At 39.3% G+C, this 17,269-nt stretch overlaps 2 protein-coding genes across 2 annotated transcripts; both read right to left on the bottom strand.

The window, feature by feature from the left end:
• Nucleotides 1–43: 43 nt before the first annotated feature.
• On the bottom strand, nucleotides 44–9,697 carry glb1 (galactosidase, beta 1). Its single transcript, XM_079278847.1, has 16 exons — nucleotides 9,529–9,697; nucleotides 8,848–9,017; nucleotides 8,178–8,328; nucleotides 5,781–5,841; nucleotides 5,019–5,113; nucleotides 4,744–4,924; nucleotides 4,037–4,095; nucleotides 3,828–3,949; nucleotides 3,529–3,569; nucleotides 3,084–3,196; nucleotides 2,832–2,906; nucleotides 2,643–2,732; nucleotides 2,408–2,521; nucleotides 1,922–2,053; nucleotides 1,441–1,674; nucleotides 44–1,071 (listed from the first exon to the last, which is right to left on the bottom strand). Exons 1-16 carry the CDS (start codon nucleotides 9,583–9,585, stop codon nucleotides 817–819), a joined length of 1,950 nt encoding a protein of 649 aa, XP_079134973.1. The 5' UTR covers nucleotides 9,586–9,697; the 3' UTR covers nucleotides 44–816.
• A 2,739-nt stretch (nucleotides 9,698–12,436) lies between these two features.
• Nucleotides 12,437–15,655, bottom strand: LOC306784618 (beta-galactosidase-like; the record flags this gene model as incomplete). Its single annotated transcript, XM_079278646.1, has 6 exons — nucleotides 12,437–12,579; nucleotides 13,959–14,076; nucleotides 14,326–14,457; nucleotides 14,812–14,925; nucleotides 15,175–15,287; nucleotides 15,619–15,655. The coding sequence occupies 6 exons, from the start codon at nucleotides 15,653–15,655 to the stop codon at nucleotides 12,437–12,439; spliced, it is 657 nt and encodes a 218-aa protein (XP_079134772.1).
• Between the last annotated feature and the right edge of the window lie 1,614 nt (nucleotides 15,656–17,269).

Consider the following 17,269-nt stretch of genomic DNA (forward strand, 5'->3'; position numbering starts at 1 on the left):
GTTATCTATCTACCTGTTGGACAGATTAAATTGGCCCGGGCGGTACAAAAATGCCAAATATATGTTTTTAGTAATGTAGAAATAGTGTCACTATTACATAGTTTGTCCTCTTGACAAGTTTATTTTTAAAGCTCAGTACAATTGGTCTCACTTGTTTAAAAGCACACATATAAAGGGTCCTTATCTTTTTTTAAATAGTTTGTGTTTATTACTGGTCTCAAAAATCCATTATCAGCTATTTCTTATTATCTGAATTGTTTAAATTAGAATGTCCACGTCTATTTGAAGACCTTGTGTTTCCTGTGTAATTTAGTTGTTAAAATTATGTTCCTCTTGCCCTGCGTTTCACTGCATATAGTCACATAATAAGAAAGAGGATCATTGGAGTATTATCAAATCATACTTTCCCTTTTATTTTCTGCTTTAAATGAATTTTCAAAGATAATAGAAGCTACATGTTAACAGCCCCACAATGCATCTGTGGTTGTATGCAGTATTTTCCTGATGTGTTTTTTCCCATTAAAATAAAATCTCAAATACAGGGTGCAGTTATGCAGAATCAGTGAGGTAGAGACCTGCCCACAGTTGATGTGATGGTTAAAAAGATTATTTGGCAAAAAAAACACCATCTTCACATTTCATGAAGACACATGCAATCACTGATGTTGTGACGCAAATCAACCTCACTTCACATATTATAGCTTTTTAAAAATCAGACAGACATCCAGGTCACACAAGTGCTGATTTGAGTGTGTACATCAGCAACTAGAGGAGTGCAAATTGATTCATTTTGTGCAAAAGTGAGTTCCCTTATTATCACAACAAATCGTCTCTAATGAAGAGCCTCCTTTGCTGTTTGCAGTCGGACTGGACTGTTGCATTCAGGATGGGGGTGGCAGTAAACTCCACACTGCATGGCCCTGAGCTGCAGGGAGCCTCTTCCAGCTCCAGGACAGTCACATTGTTGGGTGCAGCTGTGCTGAGGATGTTGGCAGGGACAAAAAGTGTCACCTGAGGCCCCCGGGCTGGCCAGTAACGTCCCAAGTTGAAGCCGTTAATCCAAACTTGTCCCTGAAAAGAAAATGACAGAACCGAGTAATTCATCGACAGTATTAGCATTGCGATCATTTGATTGAGCCCATGCAAGAGAATATCTTGACAAGATTGACAATTTTATTAGTTCTTCCACATTTTAACTTTTGACTTAAACGATGAATCCATTATCAAAATTGTTGGCGATTATTTTTTTTTCAGTGGTCTTATCAACAAATAATTTAAAAACAAATTTTGAGCGCATATGACCCTGGAGTCATTAAAAATGTTACTATGAACAATCAGGGTTTATTTAAGATGCTCAATTGACATTGCTATTATTTTATTTTTTTAAAGGGCAAAGTGGCTTCAATTCTAACGAAATCAAAACACGCTTGGGTGACATGCCTTCCTCCATTTGGGCAGCTTGATGTAGGTGTCCTGGGGAAGGTCTGGGATGCCGGCAGGAATAATGAAGCTTCCCCCGTAGAAGGTTGGCAGGGAGAGAGCAGGAGGCTTAGGTGGGTCTGTTGGTTTCGTTTCACAGAGAAGACCCTGACTGACCGCTTCATCGATGTTCAGGCTGTACATGGTCCAGCCAGTGAGCGTATCCTTCCCTAGAGTCAGGTTGGACACCAGGCCCTGTGCAGTACAAAAAAGCAGACGGGAGGAGCTGAGAATTCACACCGACATCCCAGTTTTGGAAATTATTTAGAAGTTTTACTTCACAGAAAGTGTGAAATTCAAATACAAAACAGAATTTTGTTGCAGTTAAATCTAATATTACGTTTTTAAGGCTTGTAAAACCTGCAAAATGAAATCAAGTAAAGCGTTGTGACATTTATACGTCAAAGCACACAGTGTCTTGAAAATGTAGCTGGAAATAAACCTTAAAGTCGTTAATGTTTTTTCCGTAGTTGATTCGACCCATATTCTCCACCAGTATGTCCACCTGACTGCCAGCTTTCCCAGTCACATTGACAGTGATGACTTTGTTCCTTTCAAGAATCCCCACAGCCACCTTGAGAAGAAATCAGCACGATTAAATCAGAAATAATCAGAGTTTGCTACATTTTCAACTAGAACTGGGTATCTTGTTTAGATTTTTCTACACCAGTATCTATCTATCTTACTGTGCTATTTGTTTTACATTTATACAAAAGAAGCTCAAGTTCTCAAGAGTTCAATGTCGTCTTAAAACATGCGACCGTACAAGAACTGCTGCTAATCTAAAATGAGTCAAATGAGACGCCATTGACGCATTTCAAATTGGACCAATGCAGCATAGTTTAACTCATCTGGTGATGAGCAAAGACAACAAAAGGCATGAGCGTGGACCTGCGTGTAACTTCTGATAAGAAACAATCAGACTCACCCCGTCCACTGACACATACGCTCTATCGTGGACGCCGTTCAGTGGAGATGACAGCGGAGTTGGTGTGCTGCAGTTAACAGGCAGAGTGGTCCTGTAGAGCACATAACCAAAGGCCTAAAGGAAAAACAGGAAAGAGGTACATTTTCGACAAATCACCAGCTAAAAAGTTAAAATCATGTGGAAAAAAATATTGTTGGTTTTTCACAACATAAAAGAGAAAAGCATTAAAGGATACCTGGTTCAGTTCAATGAAAGTCTGAGGATATTTGCTTTTGATGGGGCCGGAGAAAGACAGTGTTTCTAAAGCATCTGATAGCACCTGGAGCTGTGGTGACACAGGGTTGCTTTTTATAATTTATTCTTCATGTTTTAAATCGTGTGACAAAAAGTCTTTCAATGGAAACAGTGTCCACTGCCTGCTTACCTTTTTCATCCCAACAGTCCCATATGCGTACTTTGGAGTTGTGGGTGGTATTGGTCCCGCAGGTATCTTATGGTACTGTTGTGAAAAAATACACATGTTCTTCCAGATGACATATACTCCACTGTACATACGTTACAAAATACAAATGTAACACTTGTGGATGTGACAATTTAATAATGCCATTCAATTTTACACAAAACAGCTGAAGGAATACTTTAAAAAAAAATGAAAGGCCTGCACTAGTGTTCTCACCAGTTTGATCACCTCTCTAATAGCAAAGTATTTCTCCGTCAGGTCTCCTGCTTCCGTGAGCGGGGAGTCGTAGTCGTAGCTCGTGGGCTGCGAGGCGTATGGATTGTTTGCACCTGAGATATCGAGAGGCAATCAGAGGGTGTTACACACCCTTGCAAATCTTTTCGCTATTAATAAACATAGAAAGGTTTTAACATACTCGTTTGTTTGTTTACCATATTTTATTGTCCATTTACATTTTTTTTTGATTATGTCTTATACTATTGCACTGTGTTTACTGCTATGCACCAATCACCGAGCCAAATTCCTTGTATGTGTAACGTACTTGGCAATAAACAATTCTGATTCTGAAGTTAATCATTCCAAAAACAGAAAAAGGCTTTGCTGTAAGTCACTTGAAATGATCATGTCTTCTCATCAAACTAGTCTGTTAAAGTGCACTCACCATTCCAGTAACCAAAGTTTGTTCCCCCGATGAACATGTACCTGTGGGGAGAGAAATTAAAGTGAAATGTAGACAACAATAAAAGCACAAATAGATTCAAATAACTTCAAACTTCAAGAGCAAGAGCTGAGCTCCTTGTCTCTGATGTCATTCTCTCTCCTTAAGAAAATGTATTTGCAGTGTGAATTATGTAACTTGAGTTACATATATTATGATGGTGGCCGTAGAGTCACCATGATATTAATATATTTTGTGTAATTGCATATGCCTTCAGTGTGTCATTAAATCTGAAGACTCACATGTTGACGTTTGCTCCCAGGGCAAGGATCTCGTTGAGGGACTTTGCCACTCTGGCAGATGACACAACAGAGTGAGGTGACCCCCAGTGGTCCAGCCAGCCAGTGTAAAATTCAGAGTTCACCTGTTCATACAGCAGAAAACCTCATGAGTGCCTGAGAGAAATTAGTGTGGTTTTGAAATCACAAACTGTTTCGGGGGAAATACTTGCCAAAGGTCCACGAGGTTCAGCATGTCTCTGTGCATCAAAGGCAGCGGTTACATTCCCACCTAACAGGATGAAAACACAAAGATAAGCTCATGGGTAAAAAAAAGCTATTTGTGCGACTTCCTCATGACTGCTGACTAATCCAACATATGACGTAAAAAGAAGAAAATTATTGAAGTACTGTAAATCCTCATGTAATGCATCTAATCTCAAATTGCTTTTACAATACTGCTACTGCAGTGTCAGACATATTGTCACAGCATCTGGAAGCTGTAGTCCAGTGTTTGACACTTGAGATCAAAAGCCTTAACTAAATGTTAAGATTAACAGTTAGTCAATCAATCAAGTTTCTGTGGAGTTTTTTTTTCAAGGAGTTTGAGAAGAGGAAGATGTTGTAAATCGTGCAGGGAAGGCAACCAACCTTTTTACCCCCTGCCCTGAAATTGAGTAACATATGAGTATGTTTCTTTAAGGACAACATATTGTACCACATAGTTTAATTCTTTAAATATTTACAGGCCCTTCTAGGGACGTACTTTGGTTATTAGCAGTAGCCAAGAATGCTGGTATACATTGCATTGAAAACATGTGTATTGTATTTGTCCCTACCAAATAAACATGAAATGAAATGAAATACATAACTGAACCTTTAACCAACAATCAATGTTTGCTGTAAATTGCATTGCACTGACTAGACTCCCGACACCTACCTGGCCCAAAGTCAACAGTGGCGTAGAGACCTTGTATTGCGCCACATTTGAGGAAGCTGAGCCCAGCTCCATCTGTGGTAAAGAGCACCACCTCCTCACCAAGGTGAGACCGGAACAGCTGAGCCAGGTGGCTCATATAGTTGTAGTCACAGGCGAAATAACTACCGTATTCATTCTCCACCTACCAGACCCAGACCCAGCCACAGCAGGAGGGAAATGTTATTTTTCTTATGGAATAAAGTTCTGAAATGAAACGTAATGCGCGTAACACTCACCTGTACAGTGATGATAGGACCACCGTTCTGATAGAGAAAAGGCTTCATCATTGGCAGTAACGTCCCCATCCACTTATCTACTGCCTTGATGTAATCTGACACAAAGCAAATCATTATAGTGTTGTATGTACTGCTGCATGCAACCATGACTAGATAGATAGATAGATAGATAGATAGATAGATAGATAGATAGATAGATAGATAGATAGATAGATAGATAGATAGATAGATAGATAGATAGATAGATAGATAGATAGATAGATATCAGCATTAGGGGTGTAACGGTTCACAAAATTCACGGTTCGGTTCGATACAGTGGAGCCACGGTTCGGTACGTTTTGGTACAGTAGAAAACTATAAATGCCAGAGAAATGTACTTGATTTTAAAATATATTTATTCATTACAACTAACATCATGAAGTTATTCTTTGACTTTGAACAATGTTGGAACTATACCTGAGTGACCCATCTTCTGGGGTGTCTTCTTAGCAACACATAAGCATAAAATAAAAAAACTGCTCCTTAATGTTGTGTAGTATTGTTACTTACATTTTGCAAAAGAGATGTTTAATCTCAATGGGACTACCTGGTTAAATAAAGGTTTAAAAAAAAAGTATATATATATATTTTTTTTTTATTCAAACGTATTGTTCGGTTCGTCATGCGTACCGAACCGTGAGCCTTGTACCGAACGGTCCAATACGAATACGCGTATCGTTACACCCGTAGTCAGCATTCATCCTGTTTTTCTTTGATTCTCACCTGGATCTGAGGTCCGCAGCACAATGTCTTTCTTCTTGAGAAGCCAGGCAGGCAGCCCCCCCTGGTTGACAGAATAACACAAACAATGGCAAAAGGCTTTTGGTGCAATTGAAATGGCCTACCAACCAAAAAAAATTACCTCATCGAGTGTAAGTGCAATTTAAAGTGATAACACACTTATAATCCATGTTTCAAATATCAAACACCCTCTGTGCACTTTAAGTGACAGAAAAAGTTTACATTGCCTACAACCGATTTCAGTGTTGATTAGCTCTCATCCTGGAGAACAAACATCAAAACATCCCCAAATATATCTAAAAACTGAACAGTAAACATATGACCATAAACATAGGTATACTGTACCGTCCCTCAGTCCAAATCAAAGAGATGACAATGTATTGGGGAAGTATTGTCATAATTTTACGAGTAGAAGTGGAAAAGTATTAGCCGCTTAAAAGATCACATCTGTACAGTAAGGGTTTCCAGTTAGAAATTGGCAACATTTTTGAGATATTATCAACTAATTATTGGCCTTTGGTTACCGCGTATGAACATATAATTAGTAGGAACAGCAAACAGCAAAACATTCAAACCAAAATATATATTTAGAAGGTTGTCCCGACATCTTTGAGCTGGAAAGAAAATGATACTGCATGTGCAACATACACATGACATGTCTACATGTCACACTTTTATTATTAAGCTGACATAAATGGCATTGTACCTTGATTACTCAAAATACAAAGTGACTAAAAATGCCAACAGTATTTTCCGTTTGGGGCAACCAAAAGCTAGTGCCTGGTCGCCAACCTGGCAACCACTTTTAAAAGTTAATGTTGAGCTCTGTAAAAGTACTCAGTTTGTAAAAGTACTCAGTTTGGCAGCAGAATGCCCCCTAAAAGTTATATCATATGTGACTAGGTTATTACATGATTGAGTTATTATTACTAATGCATAACTATTAAAGCAGCAGTTTAATGCTTCAGTTGGTTGAAGTTGATATAATTGACGAGTTTATTTACTGTTGGGTAAATGCATCATATGGGAGAAGTTGACCAGATGGTTTGTGTGTATACTCTTGATCTGAAAAGTTATTAGTAACTACAGCTGTCAAATAAATGTAGTTGTGTAAAAAGTACAATATTTTCCTCTGAAATGTGTTGAACTAGAAGAATAATGTCGCATAAGATAGAAATACTGAGGAGTCTAATGTGTTCTGTATTTCTTTCTTCTTGAATGGTCTCTTAATACCAGTGGTGTATAGTAACGAAGTAGAAATACTTATTTACTGTGCTTAAGTCGTTTTTTTGGATATCTGTACTTTACTTTACTATTCATATTTCTGTTGACTTTTACTTCACTACATTTTGCAAAGAAAACTAATACTTTTACTCCGATACATCTCCCCTGAAACCTTCGTTACTCGTTACAAAATCAAATCTATCTTTAGAAACAAATGAATCATGAGACCAGCGTCGGGGACTGTGGTGGAACACAGACTGCAAGCAAGCAGGTTTGGTGAAAGAAGCTACATTCTAATACAATGTAACTTCTTTACATTCTAGAATTGTCTTTTGATGGTGAACAGGACATTTTTCAGTTTCAAGTAATGACTGGGTTGTTCCTTTCGGTGCTGCTTTAGTATTGATCATGTTTTGATATTTGAGTCATGTTGTGGATGATCAGATGGAGTTATGATGGTAGCAGTCGCCCAATTGCAGATTCAGCTCGAGCAAAACCTTTGTCTATTGTGTTCAAATCAGGCCCATAGGAGTTTACAAGGCAGGTGTCCTTTCTCAAAACACTGACCTGATGCATCAAGTGGATATTTTTAGCTGAACACAATATTATGCATTTGCCCTCTACATCCTCTAGTCTAATGAGCATACTTATAAACGCACTGTTACAACTCCTTCATAGTGTCATATTGCTTTTCGGAGAATTATGATGATGAGTTCATCGTAGATGCAAAAGTATACTTATGTACAATATATTATGTTGAACATTGTTGCTCCTGAATGGATCACAGCCAACCCAATTATGTTCAACACAGCTCCATGTCCTTGGTCATGGTGCCACAGCACTTAAAATAATAAACTTCATCATTCTCAAAATTCTGACCCTTTGCTTTTTTATGAACAGCATTTACTTGTACTTTTACTTTCAATACTTAAGTACATTTAATATCAGAAAATTACTTTTGATACTTAAGTACAATAAATATCAGATACTTTAAGACTTCTACTCAAGTAGTATTCTAATAGGTGACTTTTTACTGGAGTAGTTTTACAGTAAGGTATCTTTACTTTTACTCAAGAATGGCTTTTGGGTACTTTATACACCACTGCTTAATACCATCAAAAACTGAAAATGTGTTTACTGACATCTGGCACTCACCATGTCCCACTCTGCACATATGTAGGGTCCAGGACGAAGGATGACCACTAAACCTATGTCTTGGGCCAGTTGAAGGAAATATTCAAGATCCCTGTCTCCACTAAAATCGTACCGGTCCGGAAACTCCTCATGGTAGTTCCAGGGAATGTACCTTCAATGTGAATAAAGTGTCAATATTATCCAAACACACATACTTATGTTTGATGATGTCGCTTCATTACAGCTGCAACAAACATCATCATCAATCAACCTTTCAATTATTTTCTCAAATAAACAATTTGTCTTTCTTTGTCCGATCAGCAATCCAAATCCCAAAGATATTTCGTTAACAATCATAAAAGTTAGAAATTGTATTCACATTTCTCTAAGGCCAGAGAATTATTGCATTTATTTCAAAGAAAAATATTTTTAACAATTAATCGACATTCAGGATCGATACATAATCATTTTCTGTGGCTTATTTATTCACATCACTACAGCACATGTGACTGCTGACAAATTATGCCATTTTGTAGAATGACTGCAGCACAACCACATGCAAACATTAAAAGAGCCAACAGTGATGTGAACTGATTTCTCTGTTGAAACATGGCACAGTCACAACAACAGCCTGTGGTTCAAACAACAAACCAAAGTTAGAGTGATGCAGTGAGACATGAAGTAAACATACACCTGGATGGCATTCAGCCCTGCCATGTACATCTTGAGCAGCCGGTCCTTCCAGTAGACTCGGGGGATCCGGCTGTAATGGATGCTCCCGGATATGTATCGAAACTCCTCCCCATCTTTCCGAAAGCAGTCCTTCTGGTAATCCACGCTGAATGATCCAGGTGCCCCGAGCTGCAGGCCAACACATCATAATTGAACGCACAATGAGTCAGTTTATATTGTGTTTCATCATGTCGTTAAAGTTTAATGTTTTTTTATGGTGCAGGGCTGACATCTCACTTTACAGACATAAAAGAAAAACAATGTATTTTTGTTACTGAGCTGACAAGACAATATGAACCTCATTTAATCCAACTTTACTGTTAACATGCCTTTAGCCCTATCAAAAAATATGAACTCACATTGACATTATGTCGTGTGTCTCAGTGTATTTAAAAAAAAAATGAATTTGAGACAAAGTCCCAAACCTTTGTTTTGAAATGTTGTGGCAGGGCTTTTATAAAACCGGATATAACCATATGTTTAAGAATACAAACAGCCTTAGCTCTTTATTCGTCAGACAGTCTCACTTTGTCTCCTCTCGTTCTCTCTAACCGTTTTTAATGTTTTTGGAATGTGGCTGCATGTATAGCTCCTTCAATGTCGACAACAGGGTATAACAACCTTTAAACAGTCTACTTACTGAATGTCCAAACAGCAGCAACAACAACATCATGCTTCCGAATCTGAGCAGAGACATGATGAGTCCTCACTCGAGCCGTGCTGTCCGATGTACGTGTTACATTAAATGAATGCAGCTTTTCAAGCAATGCTATTTAGTTGGTCACAGTCAGCTACAGTTCTTACTTCCTGAGTACATTGTGCTCTTTTGAATGGTGTGGTATCATGAGTTGCGGAAGTAAAATCATGTGACGCTGCATCGTTGTGGTGTAAAAAGAAAAACGTGTTGACCAGTAGGTGGCAGTGTCGCGCTTTTTAATTATGGCGTTTGAGGAGAGATGATGTGTAAAGGCTTTAGCAGAGTTTCTAGTCAATGAGGGAATAGATAAACCTGCACAACAATCTTTAAAACGCACAACGTTGAAAACAAAAGTCTACAAATCTTGTCTGAAAAATAAAATCATAAAAAGCTACAGGAAAGATGGATCACAGAGAGAAATGGTTTAAAATGTCCAAGAAATGAATAAGAGGGAATCTATCAGTGGCGGCTGGTCAATAGAGGGCCATGGGGCATGGCCCCACCATGAGCCACACAAAAAATAAAATAAATAAAATAAAAAATTATAATAATCATAAATTATACAAATTGTCAATATTTGTGTTTTTGAACTGTGGAATGTACCCAGTAATGTGTGTAAAATATGATATCTGCGCAAAATATATGCTTTTCCTGCCTGTGTGCTCTCTGCCTGTGTGCTCTCTGCTCGTGCTCTGTCTGTGTGCACGACACTCTGAGAACGCGCAGCTTGGGGGGCCTGATCGTTTTGGCCCAAAAGAGACGGGTCTATGAAGCAGTTTAGCCAATTGCTGATTCAAGATATAAATGAGTGACATACAATTTAGCCAATCAGCGCCCTCAAATAGATTCAGCTTGGGGCCAGAACGATCAGGCCCCCTCGCTACACGTTCTCGTCAGGAGAAGTCTCTACAGGTGCCCGCTCCAGCGCGAGCACTCCTCCTCCAAGACCCGTTTGAGAGGAGAACTTTGGCAGAGATTCTGCAGCCAATGAGCTGATATCAGATCAGCCTGACCTCACAATCAGACAGCAGACTCGCGGGAAAGGGAAGCAGTACATGCGAAGCTTCTGTACTAGCTGTACACCAGACAGGTTTGGCTAGCTGGATGACGTCATGCTAATAACTTATTTAGCTTTTTAAAACAACGGGGACGGATCCAGCACGGACAGTTACGGGAGTGAGGGATGAGGAGGTAAGGAAACATGAGAACACCAGGGTAGGGAGTGAGGGATGAGGTGGTAAGGAAACATGAGAACACCAGGACACACATGAGAACTCTGTCAAGCTACATATTAGGCAAAGTGAACATCTTTTCTTCTACATAGTTGTCCTCAGTCTCATCTGCTTAACTTGGTCATGGAGACATCAACATGTAATAGAGATGTTAAATTAACAGTGAAAACTCATCATAGCTTAATTTAACATCTGTATTCATAATTACACTTCATGTTTACTTCTCCTGATCTTTACCTCCTATAACAAGGTCCATAGGGGCATCTCAATAAATACACGTTATATTATATTATATAAGTGTTATTTACTGATTGTTTTCGTGTTGGAATACATGTTAAATATGTAACTGCCAAGTAATAATGCGTGTTTGATACTTACATTTTTTTTTGCATTAAATCATACTGGGATGTTTGCTGAAATTGATAGGATGGCCCTACCTAGAACATTTTCCACCAGCCGCCACTGGAATCTATATATATCTATACATGCCCATATATCTTCAAATCATAACTCTGCATGAACAAAGTAAAACAGTGTTTTGATGTGATGCCATTTTTCACACAGGTCTTTTGTCTTTGTTTACCTTTCACACCTGAATGCAGAAAGCTCACGATCAGCCCTATCTGCTGTGATTGCTGTAATCTTGCTCATTCAGCTGAAGTTGGCAAATAAGATGATCATTAATTTGAAGTCTTCTGCCCCATGTTCTCTGTTTTCTATTAAAATGAGTGGAGGATGTTGTGCTCACTGCATAAAATATTTCCCGCTGGGATAATAAATGAACAATTAATGAAATGTTTGTCTTCCAGAAAAGGTACTTAATTAAGTTATTTCTCCAGCTTCCTAGGACACAATTTAGGCAGAGAACAGATTTTTATATTCTCCATCTTCACTACAAGACGTCTCTCTATATTATGGTGATGCATATATCCAACTAGCATATAGTCACATAATAAGAAAGAGGATCATTGGAGTATTATCAAATCGTTCTTTCCCTTTTATTTTCTGCTTTAACAAATGCATTTTCAAAGCTAATAGAAGCTACATGTTAACAGCCCCACAATGCATCTGTGGTTGTATACAGTATTTTCCTGATGAAGAATCAGTGAGGTAGAGAGAGACCTGTCCACAGTTGATGTGATGGTTAAAAAGATTATTTGGCGAAAAAAACATCATCTTCACGTTTCACAAAGAAACATCCAATCACTGATGTTGTGACGCAAATCAACCGGGCTGGCCAGTAACTAATTGAAGCCGTTAATCCAAACTTGTCCCTGAAAAGAAAATGACAGAACTGAGTAATTCATCGACAGTATTAGCATTGTGATCATTTGATTGAGCCCATGCAGGAGAATATCTTGACAAGATTGACAATTTTATTAGTTCTTCCACATTTTAACTTTTGACTTAAACGATGAATCCATGATCAAAATTGTTGGCGATTATTTTTTTTTCAGTGGTCTTATCAACTAATTATTTAAAAAGAAATTTTGAGCGCATATGACCCTGGAGTCATTAAAAATGTTACTACGAACAATCAGGGTTTATTTAAGATGCTCAATTGAGATTGCTATTATTTAATTTTTTTAAAGGGCAAAGTGGCTTAAATTCTAACGAAATCAAAACACGCTTGGGTGACATGCCTTCCTCCATTTGGGCAGCTTGATGTAGGTGTCCTGGGGAAGGTCTGGGATGCCGGCAGGAATAATGAAGCTTCCCCCGTAGAAGGTTGGCAGGGAGAGAGCAGGAGGCTTAGGTGGGTCTTGTTAGATCCTGGGGTACTTCTGGCCCGATACGGGGCTACTTACTGACTCAGCTCTCTATTAAAAGATTGTCGAGCTGGTGTTCTTGCGAGGAAACTCGCCTGGCTCTTCTAACTGCCGTTACTCCCGACGTCTACCCTGCTTCCTCCGGTCAGAGCGCACTCGGCCGAGAGACCAGTCCTGGCCCCGGGCGCTCCCACCAGTCGCGTCGGTTATGGCAGCTTCCCTCTTATGGATCCGTGCTCTTGGTAAATGCCAGGTTAGGTTTTAACGGCTAGGATTACTTCTTTCTAAAACCGTAAGGGGTTGTTAAGTGGATTCGGTCTCTAGGATAACCTTTCAGAACTCAGTTGTTAGACATACAATGGCTTTAACTTTTTACTGCTACGAGGAACTTTTTACTACTTGAGCAAATGAATGCACTTGAGAAATTTACTTTAAAATGCAGATTAGATATTTATTGCAGGTTATATTTAGTTAGTTTGCAAGGGTTAAAGCTACAGCTCACATAAAATGTCACTACACTTGATTCGTTACGTTAATTTTCTTCTTCGATTATACTCATTAGTTTTAGATGCCGAGACTGCTCGGTTGGAGCTGGATTTCCAAAGGTGCGATGAAAAGGTTCTTTTGGAGTTGTTAGGAGCGAAGGTCTGGCCAGACCCTCGGTCCCCCTGCTCTGCAGCAGAGTCCGTTCAACAGTCCTCAAAACTCAGTACAAAGTCTGTCTCGGGCTGCTGCGTCTTCTCCGTTGTCCAGTTGGTAAAGGCGAGCAGGGGGGAGAGGTGATTCTCCGTCTTTCAATTTTTGTCCACGAACGGTGGTCTTCTTTCCGTGAACAGAGACGAAGTCCTCGGACGCGGCTGTCCAGTGTTTCTCCATGGATGGCTCGGTCGGCGTCCCATCGTGAATTCCCGTCTTGCTGTTTGCAAGTTACTTCTTTTATCCATCATTTGGGCTGTCAGCCCCCTCCTGTTCAATACATGATCTCATCCCCCCACCCTCTGGAAAGGGTGTTGGGTTCGAACATGTCCGGACATGTCCAGGCTTCATCCTGTATCATGCCTCCATGACTCATCTCTTGCAACAGTCTTCTCCTAATTTCTGCAAGTCATCCTGACAAGCACTTTTCTCGCCGCTCCGGTTACACAAGACATTTGTTAAACACTTCTTACAATTGTTAAATCACTCTATGCATTACACATTCGTTACATATTGATTAAACATTTCGTTATATAATGATCATACACTTTATCTTTCGATTACACTTTAACTATTGATTTCTGAGTATATGCTTTATGCTTTTTATATCCTGACCTTCCCCTGATCGTGTATGCATGTTTTTCGAGGCAGCTCTGTGGGCTCAACTCTTCTTGACAGTCTGTTGGTTTCGTTTCACAGAGAAGACCCTGACTGACCGCTTCATCGATGTTCAGGCTGTACATGGTCCAGCCAGTGAGCGTATCCTTCCCTAGAGTCAGGTTGGACACCAGGCCCTGTGCAGTACAAAAAAGCAGACGGGAGGAGCTGAGAATTCACACCGACATCCCAGTTTTGGAAATTATTTAGAAGTTTTACTTCACAGAAAGTGTGAAATTCAAATACAAAACTGAATTTTGTTGCAGTTAAATCTAATATTACGTTTTTAAGGCTTGTAAAACCTGCAAAATGAAATCAAGTAAAGCGTTGTGACATTTATACAGCAAAGCACACATAGTGTCTTGAAAATATAGCTGGAAATAAACCTTAAAGTCGTTAATGTTTTTTCCGTAGTTGATTCGACCCATATTCTCCACCAGTATGTCCACCTGACTGCCAGCTTTCCCAGTCACATTGACAGTGATGACTTTGTTCCTTTCAAGAATCCCCACAGCCACCTTGAGAAGAAATCAGCACGATTAAATCAGAAATAATCAGAGTTTGCTACATTTTCAACTAGAACTGGGTATCTTGTTTAGATTTTTCTACACCAGTATCTATCTATCTTACTGTGCTATTTGTTTTACATTTATACAAAAGAAGCTCAAGTTCTCAAGAGTTCAATGTCGTCTTAAAACATGTGATCATGCAAGAACTGCTGCTAATGTAAAATGAGTCAAATGAGACGCCATTGACGCATTTCAAATTGGACCAATGCAGCATAGTTTAACTCATCTGGTGATGAGCAAAGACAACAAAAGGAATGAGCGTGGACCTGCGTGTAACTTCTGATAAGAAACAATCAGACTCACCCCGTCCACTGACACATACGCTCTATCGTGGACGCCGTTCAGTGGAGATGACAGCGGAGTTGGTGTGCTGCAGTTAACAGGCAGAGTGGTCCTGTAGAGCACATAACCAAAGGCCTAAAGGAAAAACAGGAAAGAGGTACGTACTTTGGAGTTGTGGGTGGTATTGGTCCCGCAGGTATCTTATGGTACTGTTGTGAAAAAATACACATGTTCTTCCAGATGACATATACTCCACTGTACATACGTTACAAAATACAAATGTAACACTTGTGGATGTGACAATTTAATAATGCCATTCAATTTTACACAAAACAGCTGAAGGAATACTTTTTAAAAATTAGAGGACTGCACTAGTGTTCTCACCATTTTGATCACCTCTCTAATAGCAAAGTATTTCTCCGTCAGGTCTCCTGCTGCCGTGAGCGGGGCGTCGAAGTCGTAGCTCGTGGGCTGCGAGGCGTATGGATCATTTGCACCTGAGATATCGAGAGGCAATCAGAGGGTGTTACACACCCTTGCAAATCTTTTCTCTATTAACAAACAGAAAGGTTTTAACATACTCTTGTTTGTTTGTTGACCATATTTTATTGCACATTTACATTTTTTTAAATGATGTCTTATACTATTGCACTGTGTTTACTGCTATGCACCAATCACCGAGCCAAATTCCTTGTATGTGTAACGTACTTGGCAATAAACAATTCTGATTCTGAAGTTTATCATTCCAAAAACAGAAAAGACCCAAGAGGCTTTACTGTAAGTCACTTGAAATGATCATGTCTTCTCATCAAACTAAAGTGCAGTCACCATTCCAGTATCCAAAGGTTGTTCCCCCTATGAACATGTACCTGTGTGGGAGAGAAATTAAAGTGAAATGTAGACGACAATAAAAGCACAAATAGATTCAAATACAGTGGCGGGCCTTGCATTTTATACCTGGGCCTTCACTGCTGGTCCTGCAGCTGAAATACCACCTTATAACCACATTGTGCGCCACAGCTCATTTTTAAGGCTGTAACTATGTAGGTCTTCGGTAGGAGTCGCTTGATTAACGCTCGAGCATTTAGGGAGAAGAGCAGTGTGGAGAGCACACATCCCTGAGGGGCGCCAGTGCTGATAGTCCGGGTGCTGGATGTGATTTTTCTCAGCACATACAGTACAATTTGAAATGTTTTTAGTAACCTTAAGATTGCATTAAAGTGTCTTATGAATAATTGATTAAAAGTATTGAAAACTGTGGTCTCATCATCTTACCTTATCTTAAGTCTTTCAACAACAGAGGTGAGTGACCTGAACACAAACATTACAAATTATATTATTGCAGAATAAAGCAACAATTCATTCAATACATCATCATTTTGACAAAGGTTGTACCACAATGACCACATTGTGTTGAGGTAACCAAATAGACAAATTGAGTGTATCAATTTGTCTTTACAGGGCTGGCCTCCGTTTATTCAAGGTGACAGGCAGCTACAACACCCATATTCATTAATACATGTCCAAAAAAATACAATTCAACCCTTCAAGTTTGTGCCTTATGTCTTTTACCAGTACATTATACAAATCGTGCTACACAATAGTGCTAAGAAATAGAAAGAAAATATGACCCCTCATCAAATCTAACGTGCTGTCCTGCAAATGGTGTGGGCATCGTAGATAATTGCCAGACTTTCTGGGGAAGACCTGGTTTGATTAGCGGCAGCATTCATCCCACTTTGGATAGCGCGACGCTCATATCTAGAAATCTGACCGAGTTTATTCGTGGACTTAACTCAGAGTGGAGATCAGGAAGCAAAGTTTCTCCCTTACGCGCTTCTCTGCACTCTCATTAGAGCAGTAACCCACCCAAAGACCCATAGAGACCATGTGTCTTCCCCACAGCCACTTAAATGAGATAAATCAGAAGTAAATAGAAGAGGAGTTACACGCAATAGCCTAATAAAAATGAACATGACCACCGCAACAGTGCAACAAAATAGGAAATTAAATGTGGACACTTAAATATCAGATCTATAAGTAAATGATTTATTATCAGATAATCATATTTATTATTTCGTCTTAAGAAAACCTGGCTGTGTAATGAAGAATGTATCAGCCTAAATTAATCAACTCCTCCAAGTCATATTGAGACTCGCATTCCTCGAGGCACAGGCCAAGGAGGTGGAGTAGCAGCCTTCTTTGACTCATTCTATTTGTTAGTGTACCAGGCCCCAGGTCTCTATTCTGAAATTTCTGAATCTGAATTACTAAGAATCTTTATCAAGCTTAGTCTTTAAAACAGTCTGGCGAGAGTCTTAAAATGTATCGGAATATCCGCCGTAATATCAGAGCAGTCTACTACTCATCAATAATATTGATCTCCTCAGCACTGTAGCCAGGCTGACAGAGAGTCAGAGCACTTTTGAGGGACTTTCTACATAACATTAGTTTAGTTGAAGATTTTCAGTCAGGATTA

The sequence above is a fragment of the Melanostigma gelatinosum genome (genome assembly GCF_949748355.1).
Source record: "Melanostigma gelatinosum genome assembly, chromosome: 11".
In the NCBI taxonomy this organism is placed as follows: Eukaryota; Metazoa; Chordata; class Actinopteri; order Perciformes; family Zoarcidae; genus Melanostigma; species Melanostigma gelatinosum.

What these genes read in the sequence shown, in the direction of transcription:
- glb1 (XM_079278847.1), bottom strand. Translation starts at nt 9,585, where the DNA reads ATGTCTCTGCTCAGATTCGGAAGCATGATGTTGTTGTTGCTGCTGTTT. An exon ending in GGGCTGAATGCCATCCAGGT is followed by an intron (nt 8,329 to 8,847) that starts GTATGTTTACTT and finishes TTCACATTGAAG; the next exon opens with GTACATTCCCTGGAACTACC. An exon ending in TATGTGCAGAGTGGGACATG is followed by an intron (nt 5,842 to 8,177) that starts GTGAGTGCCAGA and finishes TCTGTCAACCAG; the next exon opens with GGGGGGCTGCCTGCCTGGCT.